Source organism: Vombatus ursinus, unplaced genomic scaffold (assembly GCF_900497805.2).
Source record: "Vombatus ursinus unplaced genomic scaffold, bare-nosed wombat genome assembly UNPS02007612.1, whole genome shotgun sequence".
Classification (NCBI taxonomy): domain Eukaryota; kingdom Metazoa; phylum Chordata; class Mammalia; order Diprotodontia; family Vombatidae; genus Vombatus; species Vombatus ursinus.
Genome location: NW_020947390.1, coordinates 2,712,860 through 2,731,831, shown reverse-complemented (window position 1 = coordinate 2,731,831; position 18,972 = coordinate 2,712,860). Strand labels below are relative to the sequence as shown.

Genomic DNA, 18,972 nt, shown 5'->3' with positions numbered 1-18,972 from the left:
CTTACAACAGCCTCATGGGGTAGGTACTTACAGGTATTATTATCTGCATTTTGCTGTTGAGGAAACTGAAGGTAAAGTAAGTAATCCAAGATCATATAGCTTGTAAGTATGCGTGTTGTGGTTTGTACTGAGGGTTCACAAGATTAAGTCAAACATACTTTCATTATATCGCATTACCTTAACATGGAGAGGAAAGCTATTGAAGAGAATCTTCTTGGCATAGAACTCAAAGATGATTTTCACCAAAAAAATGTGTAAGAATGCATGTAATTTTCATTGTTTCAGTCGGTTTCAAAGCCCTATTGAATTAGTTGATCAGCTCCAATATGTTAGAAAGGAAAGGTCCAGAAATATATGGAAATAAATTTTTACAATTTTACTGACAGCATTTACTACCTTCAAGTTGTCACAGATAGGCCTAGTCTTGAGAAACACCCAGCAGTAGAACAGTGCGATAGCCTCACCTGATATTATTACAATAATAATGTATGGATTACAATTTCTGACAGCCTGACTCTTTTAATAAGCAACCTGAAGTACAGGCAGCATGTTCAGTATGCCATTTAAAGGAAGTTATGCACTAGCTGTGTAGCTCTGGGCAAGTCACTTAACCTCAATTGCCCTCACACACACACAAAAAGATAAAGGAAGTTATGTCACATTCAAACTGTGTCAGTTCTTGTGGTCATTCTCAAAGATTTTCAGCCATGCAAGTCAAGTCCAGTTCCATATCCCCAGCATGCATTGGGGTGATACACATAGACAAGTATTAAAAGAGGTAAGCACACAAAAATGTATCACATTCCCAAGCTTGTTTACTGAGTGAGTACACTAGGGGAAATTGAGAATGTTCAACCTAACAGCTAGATGGAGTTTGGAAAATACTGTGTTTGATTTCTTGCTCCATCTGGTGAGCTATTTAGGCTGAAAATTGTCTTTATCTACTCTTTAAAGCATTTTTGTTTGTATAGGTCAATGAGATGAGTATAAGGATTTGCCAGATTATTGTCCTTAAATACTACTGTGACTAATAAGAAAACTTAGTCATATGTGAAAGAACTCAAACTGGTGGATTTTTTGCCTATATTTGAGGGCTTTTTTCCTCTAGTGATTATCTGAAGATGAATCAAAATGGGGATGGGGGGAAATCCTCTTATTTTCCTTTATTATTTCAGTTCTTATCATCTCTAGTTGCTCATTTTCATATTGAAGGGTTTCTGCAGGCACTGGAACAATTTTGTGTCAGTTCATCAATTCACTTCACCAAACATAAAACTACTATGTGTTTGTACATTCTAAGAGATCCAAAACTAGGATAAGACATAATTTCAGTCCTTATCATGTTTATGGGCTGGTAGGGTCATATGACATGTACATAAATAATTATGGTACAAAATAATATATGAGAAGCACATCAGAGAGGCCCAGAGAACAATGTTAACTCTAATGAAGAAAGTGTCATTATCTACTTAAGTGAATCTGGGAGATGGAGAGGATTCTAGGAAGGCATGCTAATGAAGCATTTAACCTGGGCTTTAAAGGACAGATAGGAATTCAATTAGTAGAGGAGGGAAAGGTGTATCCCAGACCGGAATTTATGTGAGAAAAGCACAGAGCCAGAAAAATGAGCAATGCCCCCAAGAGACATTGAGTAGTGCAATTTGGCAGAAGCTTATGCTATGTAGAGGGAAACGGTATAAGGTAAAATTGGACAAGTCAATGTTAAAGTTGAGAATACTGGGAGAAGGCAAATAGCTATTCAGGAAAGATATAGTATTCCTGCATGTATCTACAATTACTAATTATCCCCCTTGGGCTATTTAAAGAGCACGACCCCTGGATGTGTTTGTGATAAAGTGTTGAGCACTTAAGGAGTGACACAGAATTGGAGGGAGGTGGGTTGAAAGGAAAGAAATTGAGAAGAGAACATGGAATACTTACTGAGGGCATGCAGTTTGGGTATTGAATATTGGAGCATAACGTTTGTGGAAAAAAAAGGTGTTCAAGTACAGAATCTTAGAGCTAATATTTGTTGAGAGTTATGAGGTAAATACACATTTACAGAGCCAAGTCCATGTTGGATGTATGGAGAATGGGTCCTAAGGACCAGGCAAGGCAGATGGCCCCTACCCTGAGATATGACTGGAGAGGTTGTGGGTCTCGACTACCAATTGTGATCCTTGCTGAGTGATTTCAACATTTTTGAAGCTGTGATGACCAAGCCCATAGCACTAGCAGATGTTATATGATTGGCTTGTTCTGAGCTGCTAGTAGTCTCCACATGGGAAAAGAGAACACTTGGGATTATAAATGCAGGATATTTAAAAGACTAGCTGGGGAGGTCTCTATCAGTAGGGTAACATCTGAGTTAGAAGAGACTTCAGCAACCATCTAGTGGATTCATTCTTACAAGATGCCCTCTAACAACCTGCCCAACAAACGATCAGACTCCAGCTTTTACTTGAAGACCTCCAGTGAGAGAGAACCCATTAATTTCTGCAGCCGCTTATTTCACTTTTGGATAATTCTAATTGTTATGTAATTTTTCTACATATCAAGTCTGAACCTGCCACTTTTAAAGTGGTTGTTGTAGAGAGCCTTGAATACTAGGCAAAAGCAAAAGAGTTTGAATTGTACTCAGAAGTCAGTAGGGAGTCACTGAAGGGTTTTGAGTAGTTTAGCAATGTGACCAGATCTCTGCATAATGAAGCCATCTAGAAATGGTGTAAAGAATGGATTGGAAGAGGAGAGAGCAGAGATAAGATTTTTTAGGAGGCTAATGCCTCCTAACATGAGTTATAATTATAATCATCATGATCATCATGGTTGTGTAGGCAGTGTGGTCCAGTGGATAGAGCACCAGATTTGGAATTAAAGATCCTCAGATTGAATTTAGACCCTAGTTTTATCATCTGTAAAATAATGAGCTTGGACTAAATAATCTTTAAAATTACTTCCAGCTCTAAAATCCTGAAATTTTGAAATCAGCAACAACTGACATAGAGATTTAAGGTTTGAAAAGCTTTTTTTTATTATTCCTCAAAGTAGCCCTTTACAATAAGTGCTATATTATTCACATTGTGTTGATGAGACTCAATGAGATTATGAATGCCCAGAGACATATAGCTAGCAAGTGTCTGAGGCAGGATTTTAACCTAGGTCTTTTTGACTCTGTCAAAAAGGCAAATTATTCACTCCATCCACACTATCCACTGTGCCATACTGCCTTTTAGACCAGTAGTACTCAAAGCATTTGCAAAACTGCAGAGAAATGGCTGAAACTCTAGTATTCTTTCAGATCCCTTTTTACAAACCAAGTGCTATAGGTGTTAAGATGACAATTTTCTGTCTTGAGTACAAGCATTTTTTCGGGGCTAACAACAACAACAATAATAATAATTTATCCTTATGTAACACATGAAAGTTTATAAATGGTGTCCTCATAACAGCTCTGTTTGATGACTCATGTGCAAGTGTATAATCCCAACTTTACATATAAACTGAGGCTCAACTCAGAGATGTTAAGAAAATAGTCCTGAGTTATGTAGCTACTATCAAACACAAGATTTGAACCCAGTCTTATGATTGACTCTGAGATCAGAGCTTTTAGCTCTATACGACATCGGGAAAGTTAAAGTTTCTTGGGGTAGGCAACATTTGAGCTAAGCTTATAACAATGGACAGATGTTTTTGCCTCAGAAATTAAGAATATTTAATGGAGTCCAAATGAAAGAGTTGTTCCATATATAAGGTGAAGTCCTGCAAATTCTCTAGTATGCAGATGCATTTTAATTATTGCATCAAGTCCTAGAAAATTGCAAGACCTATGAAGAGATCCATAATCACTTGAAAAAGCTTGACTTAACCATCCACAGAGGAAAAATGATGTGAATGGAGAATCTTATGATCCAGAATAAAATACAATTGGTTGGACAACCTGTAGTACTTTTACTTAAAACATATCTTAGACAGACAGAAGGTTTAAAATTTAGATCATGACTTGAATGAGAGAAAGAAAGTAGTTTGGATTACAGTATTTTATGCAGAAAAATTATACAATATTTAAATGATCCCAAGCTTTCTTCTGAAACTAAGGCTTGACTTTTTTGAAACATTTATTTGGAACACTTTGATTCTCTTAATGCTGCCAAGTTAGCATAATTTTTAGAACTATTATGTTGCACTTTTGATTTATCAAAATCACAATCCACTGAAGGTCAAAGATCCTTTTTCATATGATCTAGCCACATCTTGTTCTTGAGAAGTTGATTAATTTTTAAACACAAGTGTAGGATTTTATATCTCTCTATTATATTTTACTTGAACAAAGGTTCAAGTAAGTGACATCAGGCCATTAAAAAGTGGCTCTTGGGGTCTGGTAATTCAATCATAATACACCAAACTTTATTATGACACCTCTCCATGCCCATGTCTCTCCATTTCACCTCTTCTCATTCCTCTTCTGAAGCTTGCTAGTTACCATAAGAAAAACTATCTCCTTATACCTTCCCTCTCTTCCTTCCTTCTGTGATCCAATTACTTAACCCAAGCATAGTTGATAGGCATGAGTCATGCCAGTAATACAGTCACATCAAAGAAAATGAAAAGGCAAAAGTTTTGCAATGAAACAAGACATAACCACTGAAATTAGTTTCCATAACCTGGGAGCATATTTCTTTGTTAGATCTGATTTCTCAATGAGTTTCCTTCTACTCATCACAATTAGGCCATTTGTAGTATTCTTGTGCCTTTTATGAATCAGGTAAGAGAGAAAGGGGGAAACAATTATAGTATTTGGTTCAAGGTTCATTCCTTGAAATTGAAATTAACCTGGACAGACATTAGGAAGAGAGAAATGAGGAGGTGAGTCAAAGAAAATCTTTGGGCTGGAACTTAATGAGTTTTGAGCAATGAAATATCTACCTCTTCAACCTTCTAGAATAGGAATTCTTAATCTTTTTGTGTCTTTGAGCCCTTTTTCAGTTTGGGGAAGTCTATGGACCCCTTCTTTAATTCAGTGCTAAATTTCTTTTAGAGTTTAGTGAAAATAAAGATGTAATTTTTTCCCATGAAAAGTTCATGGACCCGCTGAAATCTATCCACAGACTCCAGAAGAACACCCATTTTAGAACTAATTTGTATTCCTTTAATTAAACCTGCTTCTCCTTAAGCACAAAGATAAAAAAACATTTCTTACTCAATTTTATTGCTTTTCTGTTTTGTTTTATTTGCATTGTCTTTTGTTTTTCATTATAAATGTACATGTTCTGTGAGTTATTTTGTGAATTAAACATGGGTTAAATAGGCATTTGTTAGCTGTCATAGGAATACCTATTCACCATTTATAACATTGTTTCTGTCAAAATATGCCCTCAGGTTCCAACCAACCTGCTAATGAACTTTTGAAATACAATTCTGTAATAAGATGAGAACATTCTATTAGCAGATGGTTTATTTCTGTTTATAATTTTCCAATGTATTTCATTAAACTAGACATGTTTTCCTACAAAATGTATGTTTCATATAATTTTATCAAAAATTACAATTGCCACTGATTATTGAATATTCTTTATTTTTATGGTCTTTTTAAATTTGGAATGGTCCAATACATTCATGTAACATGAAGAATAGAATTATAGAACCACTCTTTTTTTCCCTAATTCCTAAGTTCAGTATCTATTTTCTTCACTGTCTTCACCTTTCTAAAATTATGTATATTGATTGTCCATACCACTCTTCTTGGTTATCACTGAGGTAAACTATACTGAATTCTGTCTTTTCCCTATGCTTTCCTTCATTTTCTGGAGTTAAAATTTAACAAAAATATAATCTAAGGTATACATTCTAATGATTCTGTAATAGAGTTTTTCTTTAAAAAAAATTTTTTTAAATCACTGTAGAAAAAAAGGCCCTTAAGTCCCTGATCAAAGTTCCTTAAAATTCTTCTAAAATTCTTTGAAATATTCAAATGAAGCTGATAGAAATGACAAAGAAGCCTACTTGAAATATAAGTGGGAGCTTAATATGTGGTTTTGTTTACCTCTTTCAGAAATATTTTTCCCAAAACCATGATCAAATAAAATAAGTTTTTGTTTAGATTACTGAATGTCATCTCCCCATCCCTGATGGACTTAAACATTTTTCCAACATATTTTGATGATGGAATGTATACTTTGATTCTTTTTTATGCTTATTTCACTTGTTTTGCTATTGTTTTTATTCATTTATGACAGTAGCAAGAGCAAAATTGTTATAACAATAACATTATCTGCTGTTATCATTATGATTACTATGATTATCATCATTATTATTATTACTTTAAAATCTATTAATTCTGTTTTGGAGCTTAGCTCTTGCTTTACTTTGTAACAATTGAACTTCATATGAAATTGGCCACCACTTTTCAATAATTGGTCAGGTATTCAATATATCAAGATACTCTATTCATGTCCAGAACTTAACCTATAATTTTGGACTTTACCCAACATTTCTGGTTTTCCAGAAATGGCCCACTAGTAAATTGATAATCCAGACAACACTTCCCCAGCTAAACAGTATTTAGGCCACAGCTAAATATTTTTTAGTCCATATTTTTTCCATCTATACCATATGATCCCTAACTTATAGACAAAGTATTCATGGTGCAAAGAGTACTACAATCCAACCACCACCACCACCACTATTGTTCCCAAAATTAACAAACACTGCATTTCTTCACAAAATTAGTCTTTTGATGGCATCGTGACATTTTACATTCTTGTGATTAAAAGATAGAGATAAGATGAAGGAAACCTAGTAGGTCACAAGTCATCTCCAGAATTGTACTTTTTAAAGACTTTATAATCTTTGAGATTGGGCGCTTTTTAATTTCTGCTCCTATCAGAAATTAACAGGTCAAATTATAAGAAAAAGGACTTTTTTTCTACTCATGGTTAAACAATTAGTAGTCATCAATCACCTCTGTACATGAAGTCTTTTTTTCATTTTGACCATCATTCCAAATGTACTGTTTACTTGATTATTATCTTCAAGGGGAATTTGATTTCAGTGTTCCCTTCTTTGTGTAGGCATATGATAATATATGATATTATAGTTAAGGGAAAAATATATATATCACTGTATTTGAAATGTTGAAGTCAATTTAGCAGTACCCAATTTATCACTGGTAAACACTGTAAAAGGGAAAGTAATTGTAGTAGTAATTATTCAATGCAATTATGCAGATAAGATAATGCCGATAATTTGGCAGTATTTGAAATTTCAGGTCCTTCAACTAATTTTAGCTTTACTCTTGTGTAACAAAGTTATTTTTAGTTTAGATCTGGTATCCAAAAAAATACACAAAAATTTTAAATTCAATAAGAGGTAGAATATGTAATTTAAGGGATAAAGTAACTGAAGGATTTTTAAATTAGTACCTCAATGCAAGAAAGCAAAAAATATATATTAAATACTAGGTGAAATATTTGAAAATTATGAAATTATTTCCCAAAGGAAGCATTCTTAGGCTATATTAAAATGGCTAACAATAACTAGAGACATTATTGAAAGTAATGGCTTTTTACCTGATGGTATCAATAGACATATTATCTTTAATAGTTTCCTTATTCAAATCTCACTTCATAAAATTCTGGTAGTTCCCATGCGACGTAATATAAAAACAACCAATAAGAGAAATAATATGGTAAAGTAGAAAAGGAACTGGTTGTGAAGTCAGAGGCCCTGATTTTAAATCCCGACCCAGTTTCTTGCTCACTATGTAATATTGGACAAGTCGCTTAATCTCCCTAGGCCTTAGTTTTGTGAAGATCCGATCCAGAATTTCAAAACAAATTAAATGGTGCATATTCATTTACAAAATACTTTAAAATTTTTAAGCATCACCTTCCCTCTAGTGTTATAAAATTTAATTTTACATACTTCTTAAAGATGTATCTATCATGTAAAGTAAGAAATGCCTACAGGGAAAATCTCAATACTGGTTGGTTATATATAAATAGAAGTGGTATATACCATATGAGGGGCAGATAGGTGGTGAGTGGAGGGTGCCAGGCCTGGAGTCAGGAAGACTTATCTTCCTGAATTCAAATCTGGCCTCAGACACTTACTAGCTGTGTGACCCTGGGCAAGTCACTTCACCCTGTTTACCTCAGTTTCTTCATCTGTCAAATGAACTGGAGAAGGAAATGGTAAACCACTCCAGTATCTTTGCCAAGCAATGGAGTCAGTAAGAGTTGGACACAACTGAACAGCAAATATAATAAGGCCCTGGATTGGAAACTAGAAGATGTGACTCTGAGTCCTGGTCTTGCTATTTGCTAGCTATGTGTGTTGTACTCTGGGGACAGCTGGCTTGAAAAGCAGAACAGCTGAACAATAACATATACCATATATGAACACAGAATAAGTGCACCTAATTGGGTTTGAGTGGAGTGTAAAGAAAGGGAGTCAGAGAAGTTGCCACTTTTATGAAACGTTGGTTTTTTCTAGTTCTGAGGAATTACTCCCACCTCTTACCCTTTTGAACTTTTTTTCTTTACATCCCAACTTTTTCCCTTCTGTATTGTATCAAAAGACATGTAAAAAAAGATCCAAGATTCCTTTCTTCTTGTATTCCCCTCTTCTAGAAATGGGAGATATTTTAAATTTATAAGCAGGGACCAATAGCTCTTTCCCAGAGGTCACTCCGCAACTTGAGATTTCATACATCATCAAGAAATGGAATTCTTCACTCTATTGACCAATAGTAGTTGGGGGGTTTTTTAGTGGCAAGGTTTTTGTTTTGCTCAATTTTTTGAACAATACTTGGAACAGATCGCTTATAAATAGATTTGAACCTTGAGTTCAAATAAAGTAGCTATAGTAGATAGTAGTTTCGGAAAGTATGTCATGTAACTTACAGAAATGAAAAATTTCAATGACCAATTTAAAATTACTTCTGTCATTTCTGTGTTTATTTTTTTAATTGGGTTTATTAGCAATTGGTATTTGGTACTATAACATCATAGTTTGTGAGATTAGTATTGATAATGTTTTACTACTATACAACTCATATAACTTGATAGGAACTCAGAGTGGTTTTTAATTCTTCTTACATAATGAAATTCTTTCTGGCCTATTTTAATTTTGCATTTGATTTCTAGGATTCCGTAACTTACATATTGATGATCAGATAACTCTCATCCAATATTCTTGGATGAGTTTAATGGTGTTTGGACTGGGGTGGAGATCATATAAACATGTCAGTGGTCAAATGCTATATTTTGCACCTGATCTGATACTTAATGAGTAAGTATAGCAGATTGCCTATTAAGAATTTTTGAAATTATTAAAGTTTCATTTTACTTAATACTTCTTCCAAGCAAAATTTACTTAATAATGAAGATTTGCTGATAGGATTAGGGCCAGCATCATCATCAACAACAACAACAAAAAAGAATGCTTTTCAAGAAGATAATTTGAAAAACATTGTGTGATTTTATTTATATTATGATGACTAAGATTTCTCCTTTTCATCTGTTATGTCTGAGTTTTAAGTAATTTTCTCAATTAAAAATATTTTAAATATAATTTGAAATATTAAAGACATAAGTCTAGTTGTATAGTATCATTATTTAAAGTTAATAAAAGAGAAAACACAAGAGTACTTTGTCTTTTAAAAAGTTAAAATATGGTTCAACATGAAAAGAAATATACTCTTTTTTACTGGAAAAATTAGACTACAAAAATGAGAAAGAGAATAAACTAATTTAGTAATATATAAGTTTCTGTAATGTTCCTTGTCTCTGTCATCAAGAAAAATCTTGTCACAAAATAATTTTAATTATTAAAATAAATTATAATTGCTAATTTAATCCTGCTTATTTCGTTTGTCTTAATAGTGACCTTTCAAAATAATAATTGTTAATATTTATATAAGCTTTAAAAAGTGTTTTCTATAATTTTATTTGAACTTCACAACACTATGAGGTAGTTGCTATTATTGTGCCCATTTTACAGATGAGGAAAATGAATGTGAGAGAAGTTAAGTGACTTTGCCTAGGATTATGTAGTTAGGAAGTATCCAAAGCAGGATTCAAACTCAGGTCTTCCTGAATACATGTCAAGCACTATACTACTTAGGTAACAAAAGGAATGTTAAAAATCTAAAGTAAAATACCATAAATTTCATAATTTAATTTGATCTTATAAATTATTTTAAGCTTATTAACCTATGCCAATGTAATTTTCTGTGTCCTCTCACCATTATACAGTTATCCTAACAATGATGTTCATAAGACTCATTTTTGTAAAATGAGTATTTTCCATCAATTGCATCACATTAATTTATTTGATTTATGTGACCATTGTAACTGGGAACTGTAGGTCCCATCTTGAAAATCATTCTATATAGTAATTTATCAATTTCCTGATTCTAGGAACTCTACTCTCCTTATTATATCCTCAAACCACACAAATTTTTCCTATTCCTGAGCAGCATTTGCTTCTTTATTTATAGTTCTTGGAATTTTGTTCCCTTCCTCTTTTGGTGTGTAAAATTAAAATTATGATTCAATAGAATATGTAACTAATACCTTTTCTAATCTTTCCTGTCTGCCTGATTACCTTTGCAAAAACTGTTCTTCTGCACTTATATTTCTAACTTTCTAGTAAGATTTATCCCAATCTGAAAATCCTTTATCATCAAAGCTTTAGGTTACATAAAAAACATTATTTCCCTACTTATGAAACACATTTTTGTTGGACTAAAATTCCAAATATTTAATTTATTTGTAAATGAAAGGATTTTGTATGCAAAAATATGCTAAGTTGTTTAATGGTATCACATTCTCTGATAATATTATAATGTTTGATTATCTGAGATGCTGTATTGTTTTTGTTGTTGTTTATTTATTTATTTTTATTTTTTTGTGGTGGTGCAAGACAGCGAATGAAAGAATCATCATTCTACTCCTTATGCCTTACCATGTGGCAGATCCCACAGGAATTTGTCAAGCTTCAAGTTACCCAAGAAGAATTTCTCTGTATGAAAGTGTTATTGCTTCTCAATACAAGTGAGTAATTAACTCTTCCCTTAGGGTGCATTATTAAAATTTAAGACAATATAAGGATTATTTGATGCAACAAGATCATTTATAGTATCTTTAAAAGAGAAAAGTACCCAGTAATGAGTGTTACCCTTAAAATTTTAATTCAGTTCATCAAACACACATTAAATTTAGACCACACGTTGTGCAAGGCACTAGAGAAACAGACAAAAAGTGAAAGTCTCTATCTTAAAGGAACTTCTAGAATATTGAAAAGAAGCAACATTTTGACAAATACAAGGTAATTGGTGTTGTTGGGAGGGGGCATCAGGGGAAATTCACTCACAGTGTGAAAGTGGCAATGCAAGAAGTAGCATTTGAGTTATGCTATGAAGACATTTGAGATCTCACCAGAGAGAACATTCAGGTAATGGAGAATAGTCTGTGAAAATGCATGAGTAGGCAGAGCCAAGATGAAAGAGTAGCAAGAAGCAGCACAGCAAGCTCTCCACCACTCTACCCACTGTGAAAAAAAGAAAATCAGAACTTCCAAACATGTCTAGATAAAATATTGGACTGAATTCTAATGAGGAAACTGAAGGTAAAGTTATGAGTCCTTTTTCTGGCACAGGCATAGGAGACAGACAGACCCAGAGGTCAATTCATAATTCAATTCACAATACTTCTCTTCATGCATTGTACTCCTCAAATTGGCATAATTGTTTTTCCCTGTGCTTGACATTTGATCTCCTGTCCCTTAGCTTTTATGATTACACACAAGACTTCCATGATTCCCTAACAGTTAGTGTTCTTTCACTCCTAAAAATCACGTTTTTAACATATATTTTTACTTATTTATTTATATTTACCCCAGCAAATTTAAGCTCCTTAAATAAAGGAACTTTAATTTTATTCTTTATAGACATAATACATGGCAAAACATCTTGTAGTTAGCACACATTGACAAGCATTTATTAAGTGTTGACTATGTACTAGGCACTATGTCATGTGCTGAGAATACAAATGCAAACAAATACCCTCAAGGATCTTACATTCTAATGGGAGAAGGCAACACATAAAAGGGGAGATGAAAGGCAGAAAGAACCATGTGGGGAACTTGGTGGCTAAGATCATAGAATGGAGGATGGTTGGTCTGGGGACCTTTCCCAAAAATGGAAGTTCTGAGACGAAGTCACCAATTGAAGCAGGTGGAGCAAAAGTGGAGTTAGGAGGCAGCTGGAGTATGATAGCACAGTATAGAGAATTAGGGATGGATGGTCAGCTAAACTGAATTAATTGAACTGAAAGAGATAAAGGCCTAAAATTGGGTGGTTGCAGTAGAAATAAGAAAGAGGAGCTAGACCTGAAAGATATTATTGAATCAGAACTAACTTTACAGAGGTTGATCAAAAAACAGTTGGCTGGGGGCAGCTAGGTGGCTCAGTGGATAGAGCACTGGCTCTGGAGTAAAGAGGAACTGAGTTCAAATCCAGCCTCAGACACTTAATACTTACTAGCTGTGTGACCCTGGACAAATCACTTAACCCCTGATGGCCTTACCAAAAAAAAAAAAAAAAAACAGTTTGTCTACCAGATGGTGAAATTTTTTAAATAATATAACCATTTTTTAAAAATTTTTTTTGTTGACCCCAAGTCTTTCTGACTATGGGTCAAATATGCTCCCCATTATTTCACATTCCACACCCTTCCAACATTTCTATTTTTTAAAATTAATTTATTTATTTTTAGTTTTCATCATTCACTTCCACAAGATTTTGAGTTCCAAATTTTCTCCCCATCTCATCCCTCCCCCCACCCCAAGATGGCATGCATTCTGAATATCCCTTCTCCTAATCTGCCCTCCCTTCTATCTCTCCCCCCACTTCTCTTATCCCCTACCCCTTCAATTTTCCTGTAGGGCAGGAGAGATTTCTATACCCCATTTCCTGTATATCTTATTTCCCAGTTGCTTGTGAAAACAATTTTTTTTAATTTTTGATTTTAAAACTTTGGGTTCCAAATTTTCTCCCTTCCTCCCTCCCCAGGCAAGCAACTCAATACAGGTTATACATGTGTAGTCATGCAAAGCACTTCCATAGCAGTCATATTGTAAAAAACAAAATATATTTCCCTTAATGCTATCCCACCCCCCATTTATGCTATTCTCTCTTTTGACCCTGTCCCTCCTCAGAAGTGTTTGCTTCTGATTACCCCCTCTCCCAATCTGCCCTCCCCTCTATCATCCCCCTACTCTCTTGTCCCCTTCCCCCCCTGATTTTCCTATAGGGTAAGATAGATTTCCATACCCAATTGAGTGTGTATGTTATTCTCTCCTTAAGCCAAATCCTATGAGATTAAGATTCACTCATTCCCTCTTACCTTCCCCTGTTTCCACTCCACTGTAAAAGCCTCCACTGTAAAAAAAAAAAAACCTCTCCCTTTCTCCTTCTCTCCATATAATCCTCTCTCACCCCTTAACTTTATCCTCCAGATATCAACCCTTCATCTTCAACTCACCCTGTGCCCTCTATTGATCCCTCTCTCTCTCTCTCTCTCTCTCTGTGTGTGTGTGTGTGTGTATATACATATACATATATATACACACACATATACAAATAATTTTTTCCCTCCAACTACTCCAATACTGACAAAGGACTCATGAGTTACAAATATCATCTTTCCATGCAGAAAATAAACAGTTCAACCTTAATAAGTCTCTTGTGATTTTTCTTTCCTGTTTACCTCTTCATGTTTCTCTTGAGTCTTGTATCTGAAAGTCAAATTTTCTATTCAGCTCTGGTCTTTTCATCAAGAATGCTTGAAAGTCCTCTATTTCACTGAATATCCATTTTTCCCCCTGAAGGATTATGCTCAGTTTTGCTGGGTAGGTGATTCTTGGCTATAATCTTATCTCTTTTGCCCTCTGGAATATCATACTCCACGTCCTCAGGACCCTTAATGGAGAAGCTGCTAAATCTTGTGTTATCCTGACTGTTTTTCCACAATACTTGAATTGTTTCTTTCTGGCTGCTTGCAATATTTTCTCTTTGACCTGGGAACTCTGGAATTTGGCTACAATATTCCTAGGAGTTTTCCTTTGAGGATCTCTTTCAGGAGGTGATTGGTGGATTCTTTCCATTTCTATTTTGCCCTCTGCTTCTAGATTATCAAGGCAGTTTTCCTTGATAATTTCTTGAAAGATGATATCTAGGCTCTTTTTTTGATCATGGCTTTCAGATAGTCCAATAATTTTTAAATTCTCTCTCCTAGGTCTATTTTCCAGGTCAGTTGTTTTTCCAATGAGATATTTCACATTGTTTTTTTATTTTTTTTATTCTTTTGAATTTGGTTTACAGTGTCTTGATTTCTCATAAAGTTACTAGCTTCCAATTGCTCCGTTCTAATTTTTAAGAAAGTATTTTCTTCAGTAAACTTTTGGACTTCCTTTTCCATGTGGCCAATTTTGCTTTTCAAGGCATTCTTCTCCTTATTGGCTTTTTGGACCTCTTTTGCATTTGGGTTAGGCTATTTTTCAAGGTGTTATTTTCTTCAGTATTTTTTTGGGCCTCCTTTAGCAAGCTATTGCCTTGTTTTTCATGATTTTCTTACATCACTCTCAGTTTTTCCTCTACTTCTCTTACTTTCTTCTCAAAATCCTTCTTGAGCTCTTCCATGGCCTGGGACCAATTCATATTTTTCTTGGAGGCTTTGGGTGTAGGAGCTTTGACTTTGTTGTCTTTATCTGGTTGTATATTTTTATCCTCTTTGTCACCAAAGTAACATTCTGTAGTCTGAATTTTTTTTTTGCATTATTTGCTCATGATCCCAGTCAATTACTTAAGTTATAAACTCTTTGTTAAGGTAGAGGTCTACTTCCAGTGTGGAGAATGTACTGTTCCAAGCTTCCAGGGTTTTGTGGAATTATTTTTCAGAGATACTTCTAGGGACCTGTAAATTTTCAGTTCTTCCAAAGTGCTATGATCAAGGGCCAGGTGTTTAAATCCTTTCCTGGCCTGTGTTCTGGTCTATGAGTGACCACAAGCACTCTTTTCTGCCTTGGATCTGAGAAGAGGATATCCTCTCCAACACCACTACAAGCTCCACCACGCCAGCACTCCTCCTTGCCCCAGGACTGCCACCCAGAATTGTGACCCAGATCTAAGCATGGGCAAAGCAAGAGAATCCTTCACCAGCAAAGAGATCCCTGAAATCCCCCTCTGATCAACCACTCAATTCCCCCTGAGTCTGTGAGCCAGAAGCTTCAGAAGCAGCCACCACCCAGGTCTGTGGGGGCTGGAACCGCACTTTTCTCTCACCACAGACACAGACTTTTCCTCCTGACCTTCTTAGTTTTCTTTGGCATTCATGGGTTGAGAAGTCTGGAAACTGCCACAGCTGCCCATGATCCAGTCCTCTGAGATCTGCTCCAGGTTCACTGAGACCTACACACCCACACCAAACTGCATTCCTCTCCCCACCCAGCACTATATACCTTTCTGATCAACCATCCATGTTGTCTTGGGCTGGAAATTTATTTCACTCTGTCTTTTTGTGGTTTGTGCTGCTTTAGAATTTGTTTAGAGCCATTTTTTTTTACACATATTTGGAGGGGTTTGGGGGAGAGCTCAAGCAAGTCACTGCTTTTACTCTGCCATCTTGGCTCTGCCTACCCCCCAAGGTGGTGAATTTTTAATGGCCTTGGAAGCTAATAAGTACAGTATATTAGTCCTAAAGCAGGTTTCAATCTCTATTAATTAGAATTGCAAGGGAGTGCACACACCAGGGAAGTCAAGGGTCATTTGAGGTATTGAAGTAATCAATACCCTAACTTGATACTATTAGGTTTTGAAGTTTTGATTGGAGGCAGCAATTGAATAGTAGAGTGGAATCTCTGTAATAGATTTGTGACAAAGAGATAAGATAACAATTTAGATGTACTTTCACTTCCATAACTACCATAAAGACTGTCACCAATTATAAAAGAAATTATCCCAGCCATTATGTACCTCTCTATTATGGGTATCTGTATCACTTTTTAAAGGGTCCTCTGCCTTAGTAGTATATCTCATTACCATTAAGATTATGGAATCTTTGAGCTGGATTTGTGTGTCTTAGTAAACCAAGAACAGATTTTTTTTTTTTATAAAACTAGAACTTCTTCCTTCAATAGATAAAAGATAATAAGGTATTTCTCACAAGTGCATGTAAGATTAGTATGATTTTATATTATATTTTAAATCCTTCACTTAGAAGAAATTGATGAAGAGTTCATTAAACATTCTAATGTAGATATTATAAAACATAATATTAATAACACTCTCCAATTGTTTAGTAGTTAACTATTATTTTCCTTCTATTATTAGGAGGGACAGTATTATTTTCCATTTTTCAGATAAGGATATGCATTTGTCTAGCTATTTAGCTTTATTTACAAAAGATATCATTTTAGTACATCCTGATTCATACCAGAAACTTTCTCCCAATTGTGTGTTTAATGAATCTTTTTCACATATGTTATGCAAATGAAAATGTGAGCAGCTTATAAGAATAAATATTCTGCATTAAGCTTCAGTGGGCAGCTAGGTAGAACAGTGGATAGAGTGCCAGGCCTGGAGTCAGGAAGATTTATCTTCCTGAGTTCAAATCTGGCCTCAGACAGTCACTAGCTATATGACCCTGGGCAAGTCACTTAACCCTGTTTGCCACAGATTCTTCATCTGTAAAATGAACTGGAGAAAAAAATAGCAAACCACTCCAGTATCTCTGCCACGAAAACCCTAAGTTAGGGTCATGAAGAGTCTGACACCACTGAAAACAACCAAACAACAACAATAACATTAAGCTTTAATGGCTGTATCAACCTAAGACCAAATATCTAAATATCTGTAATCTTTCATAGGGAGTTGACTAGTTTTTTTTTTTTGGTCCATTCTTTCATTTTGATGTTTATCAGCATATACACTGAGTATATGCTGATAGAATTAGATCTTAAGAGTTGATCTTTTATAACAAAGCTGATACTTTAGAATAATTGAATTTACAGACCTTTGTAGGGAATTTGCAGCTATGTTAACTTTCTCTGATTTACCTAGTTGGTCTATTTAACCAAAGGAAGCTTTCACATGTTCTCACATTGCCATGTAAGACAGTCTTCGCTATTTAATTAGAATCGATTTATGGTTAAATATCTATCCAGTTAAATATCTAGATTATTTAGGGATTAACTATTCCTGTGTCAAAAATGTGTAATATATTATTTTTTCCAACAAATGTTACCCACAATAATAATTATCTTCTTTTAGTCCCATTGGAAGGGCTGAGAAGCCAGAACCAGTTTGATGAGATGAGATCAGGCTACATTAGAGAGCTCATCAAAGCCATTGGTCTGAGGCAGAAAGGAGTTGTGGCTAGCTCACAGCGTTTCTACCAACTGACAAGATTAATGGACTCCCTGCATGATGTAAGTGTTTTCTTTTTCACATTACCAGTAACTGACTCCTGCATTTCTGGTTTTTAAATTATTCAAACTTTAATTTTGCATGATTCTTTCAAAGCTTCTATGTATAAATATTACAAAAAGTATAGTTATTCATATCGTGTTGCTGTAAGCTTATGCTATTTATTTGTCATAGGCATGATCAAAACATTCTTTTTTAAAATATTTATGAGAAGATTCACATATTATAGAGACATTTTTCTTCCTTACTCTGAGGGAAATTATGGTACTACTTACTTAACATGGTCCTTAAGTATTCTTGCTTGGATAGCATATTTTTTTTAAACATAGCTGCTAGATTTGAATATGTTGCGTCTTTTTTCTTACCTGTTTCTTACCCATCTGTCAAACAACACAGCTTGTGAAACAGCTCCATCTCTACTGCTTGAACACATTTATCCAGTCCCGGGCACTGAGTGTTGACTTTCCAGAAATGATGTCTGAAGTTATTGCTGCACAGTTACCCAAGATTCTTGCGGGGATGGTGAAACCTCTTCTCTTTCATAAAAAATGAATGTTGATTTTTTTTTCTTCTTAAAAAAATAATTACATTTTGTGGAATTTCTGTTTTGTTTTGGTCAAGATTTTGGTGTCTTAAATTTTTTAAATATTCTGCTAAATGCCTTACATTTGTAATATAACATGCAGAGCAAATTTAAGAAGATATTGTGGAATACAAATGAGTTTCCTTTATAAAGCATAATTAGCATTTTGTAAGTGTTTGTGTATTCATATTTTCTTTAAAATTCATGAGATTGGAAGTTAAAATGAAATGTTAAACTGAACTTAATCTACATTTTATTTCATAGAATTTAAAGAGAATTTTCCCTATTACATCTAACAAACCTTCAACCTAAAAGACAAATGTACAGAAAATAAAATGTTCATTGCACACTTTGCTTCTATTCACCTCTTTTTTAATTCCTCCTACTTGCCTAATATCTGTGCAGAAACCATTGTTCTAACTTAGTATTTCTCAAACTGAGGAACCATAAACCTTGATGATTTTATACATACATGCATACACACACACACACACACACACACACACACACACACACACCCCAAACAAAACTTTTACTGAGATTCTGAGATTGGAGCTGTAGGCCTCTGGCTGTTTGGTAGAGTGATATATATGGGTTTTTAGCTTTCATCCTACAATGTCTGAACTCTTACTCTCTATTTTTACCCCTTCTTGTGGTTGTCCCTTTTTTATTACATGGCACATTACTATTATAATCCAGTACCAGCTTGTCTATCTGATACTCCTCCTTTCAATCAGAGGCTTCCCAAAGCACAATAAAACACCTACATTATTCTTATTGTCATCTTCTAAAAAGCTCCCAAATTCTAAGGGCCACTGATCTTATATCTTAAACATAATCCCTTATAAATGAATAAAACAATGCATACAAATAGAATAATTAGAAGCAAAATGTATATACTATA

At 34.5% G+C, this 18,972-nt stretch overlaps 1 protein-coding gene across 1 annotated transcript in view; it reads left to right on the top strand.

Annotated features, from left to right (window-relative positions):
- The window catches only part of PGR (progesterone receptor), an 82,413-nt gene extending 64,026 nt beyond the window's left edge, over window positions 1–18,387 (top strand). The window contains exons 5-8 of the mRNA XM_027849476.1: window positions 9,144–9,288; window positions 10,924–11,054; window positions 17,330–17,487; window positions 17,882–18,387. Coding sequence (XP_027705277.1) covers window positions 9,144–9,288; window positions 10,924–11,054; window positions 17,330–17,487; window positions 17,882–18,037 — 590 coding nt within the window. The 3' untranslated portion in view covers window positions 18,038–18,387. The remainder of the gene's footprint in view (window positions 1–9,143; window positions 9,289–10,923; window positions 11,055–17,329; window positions 17,488–17,881) is intronic.
- Window positions 18,388–18,972: the final 585 nt, after the last annotated feature.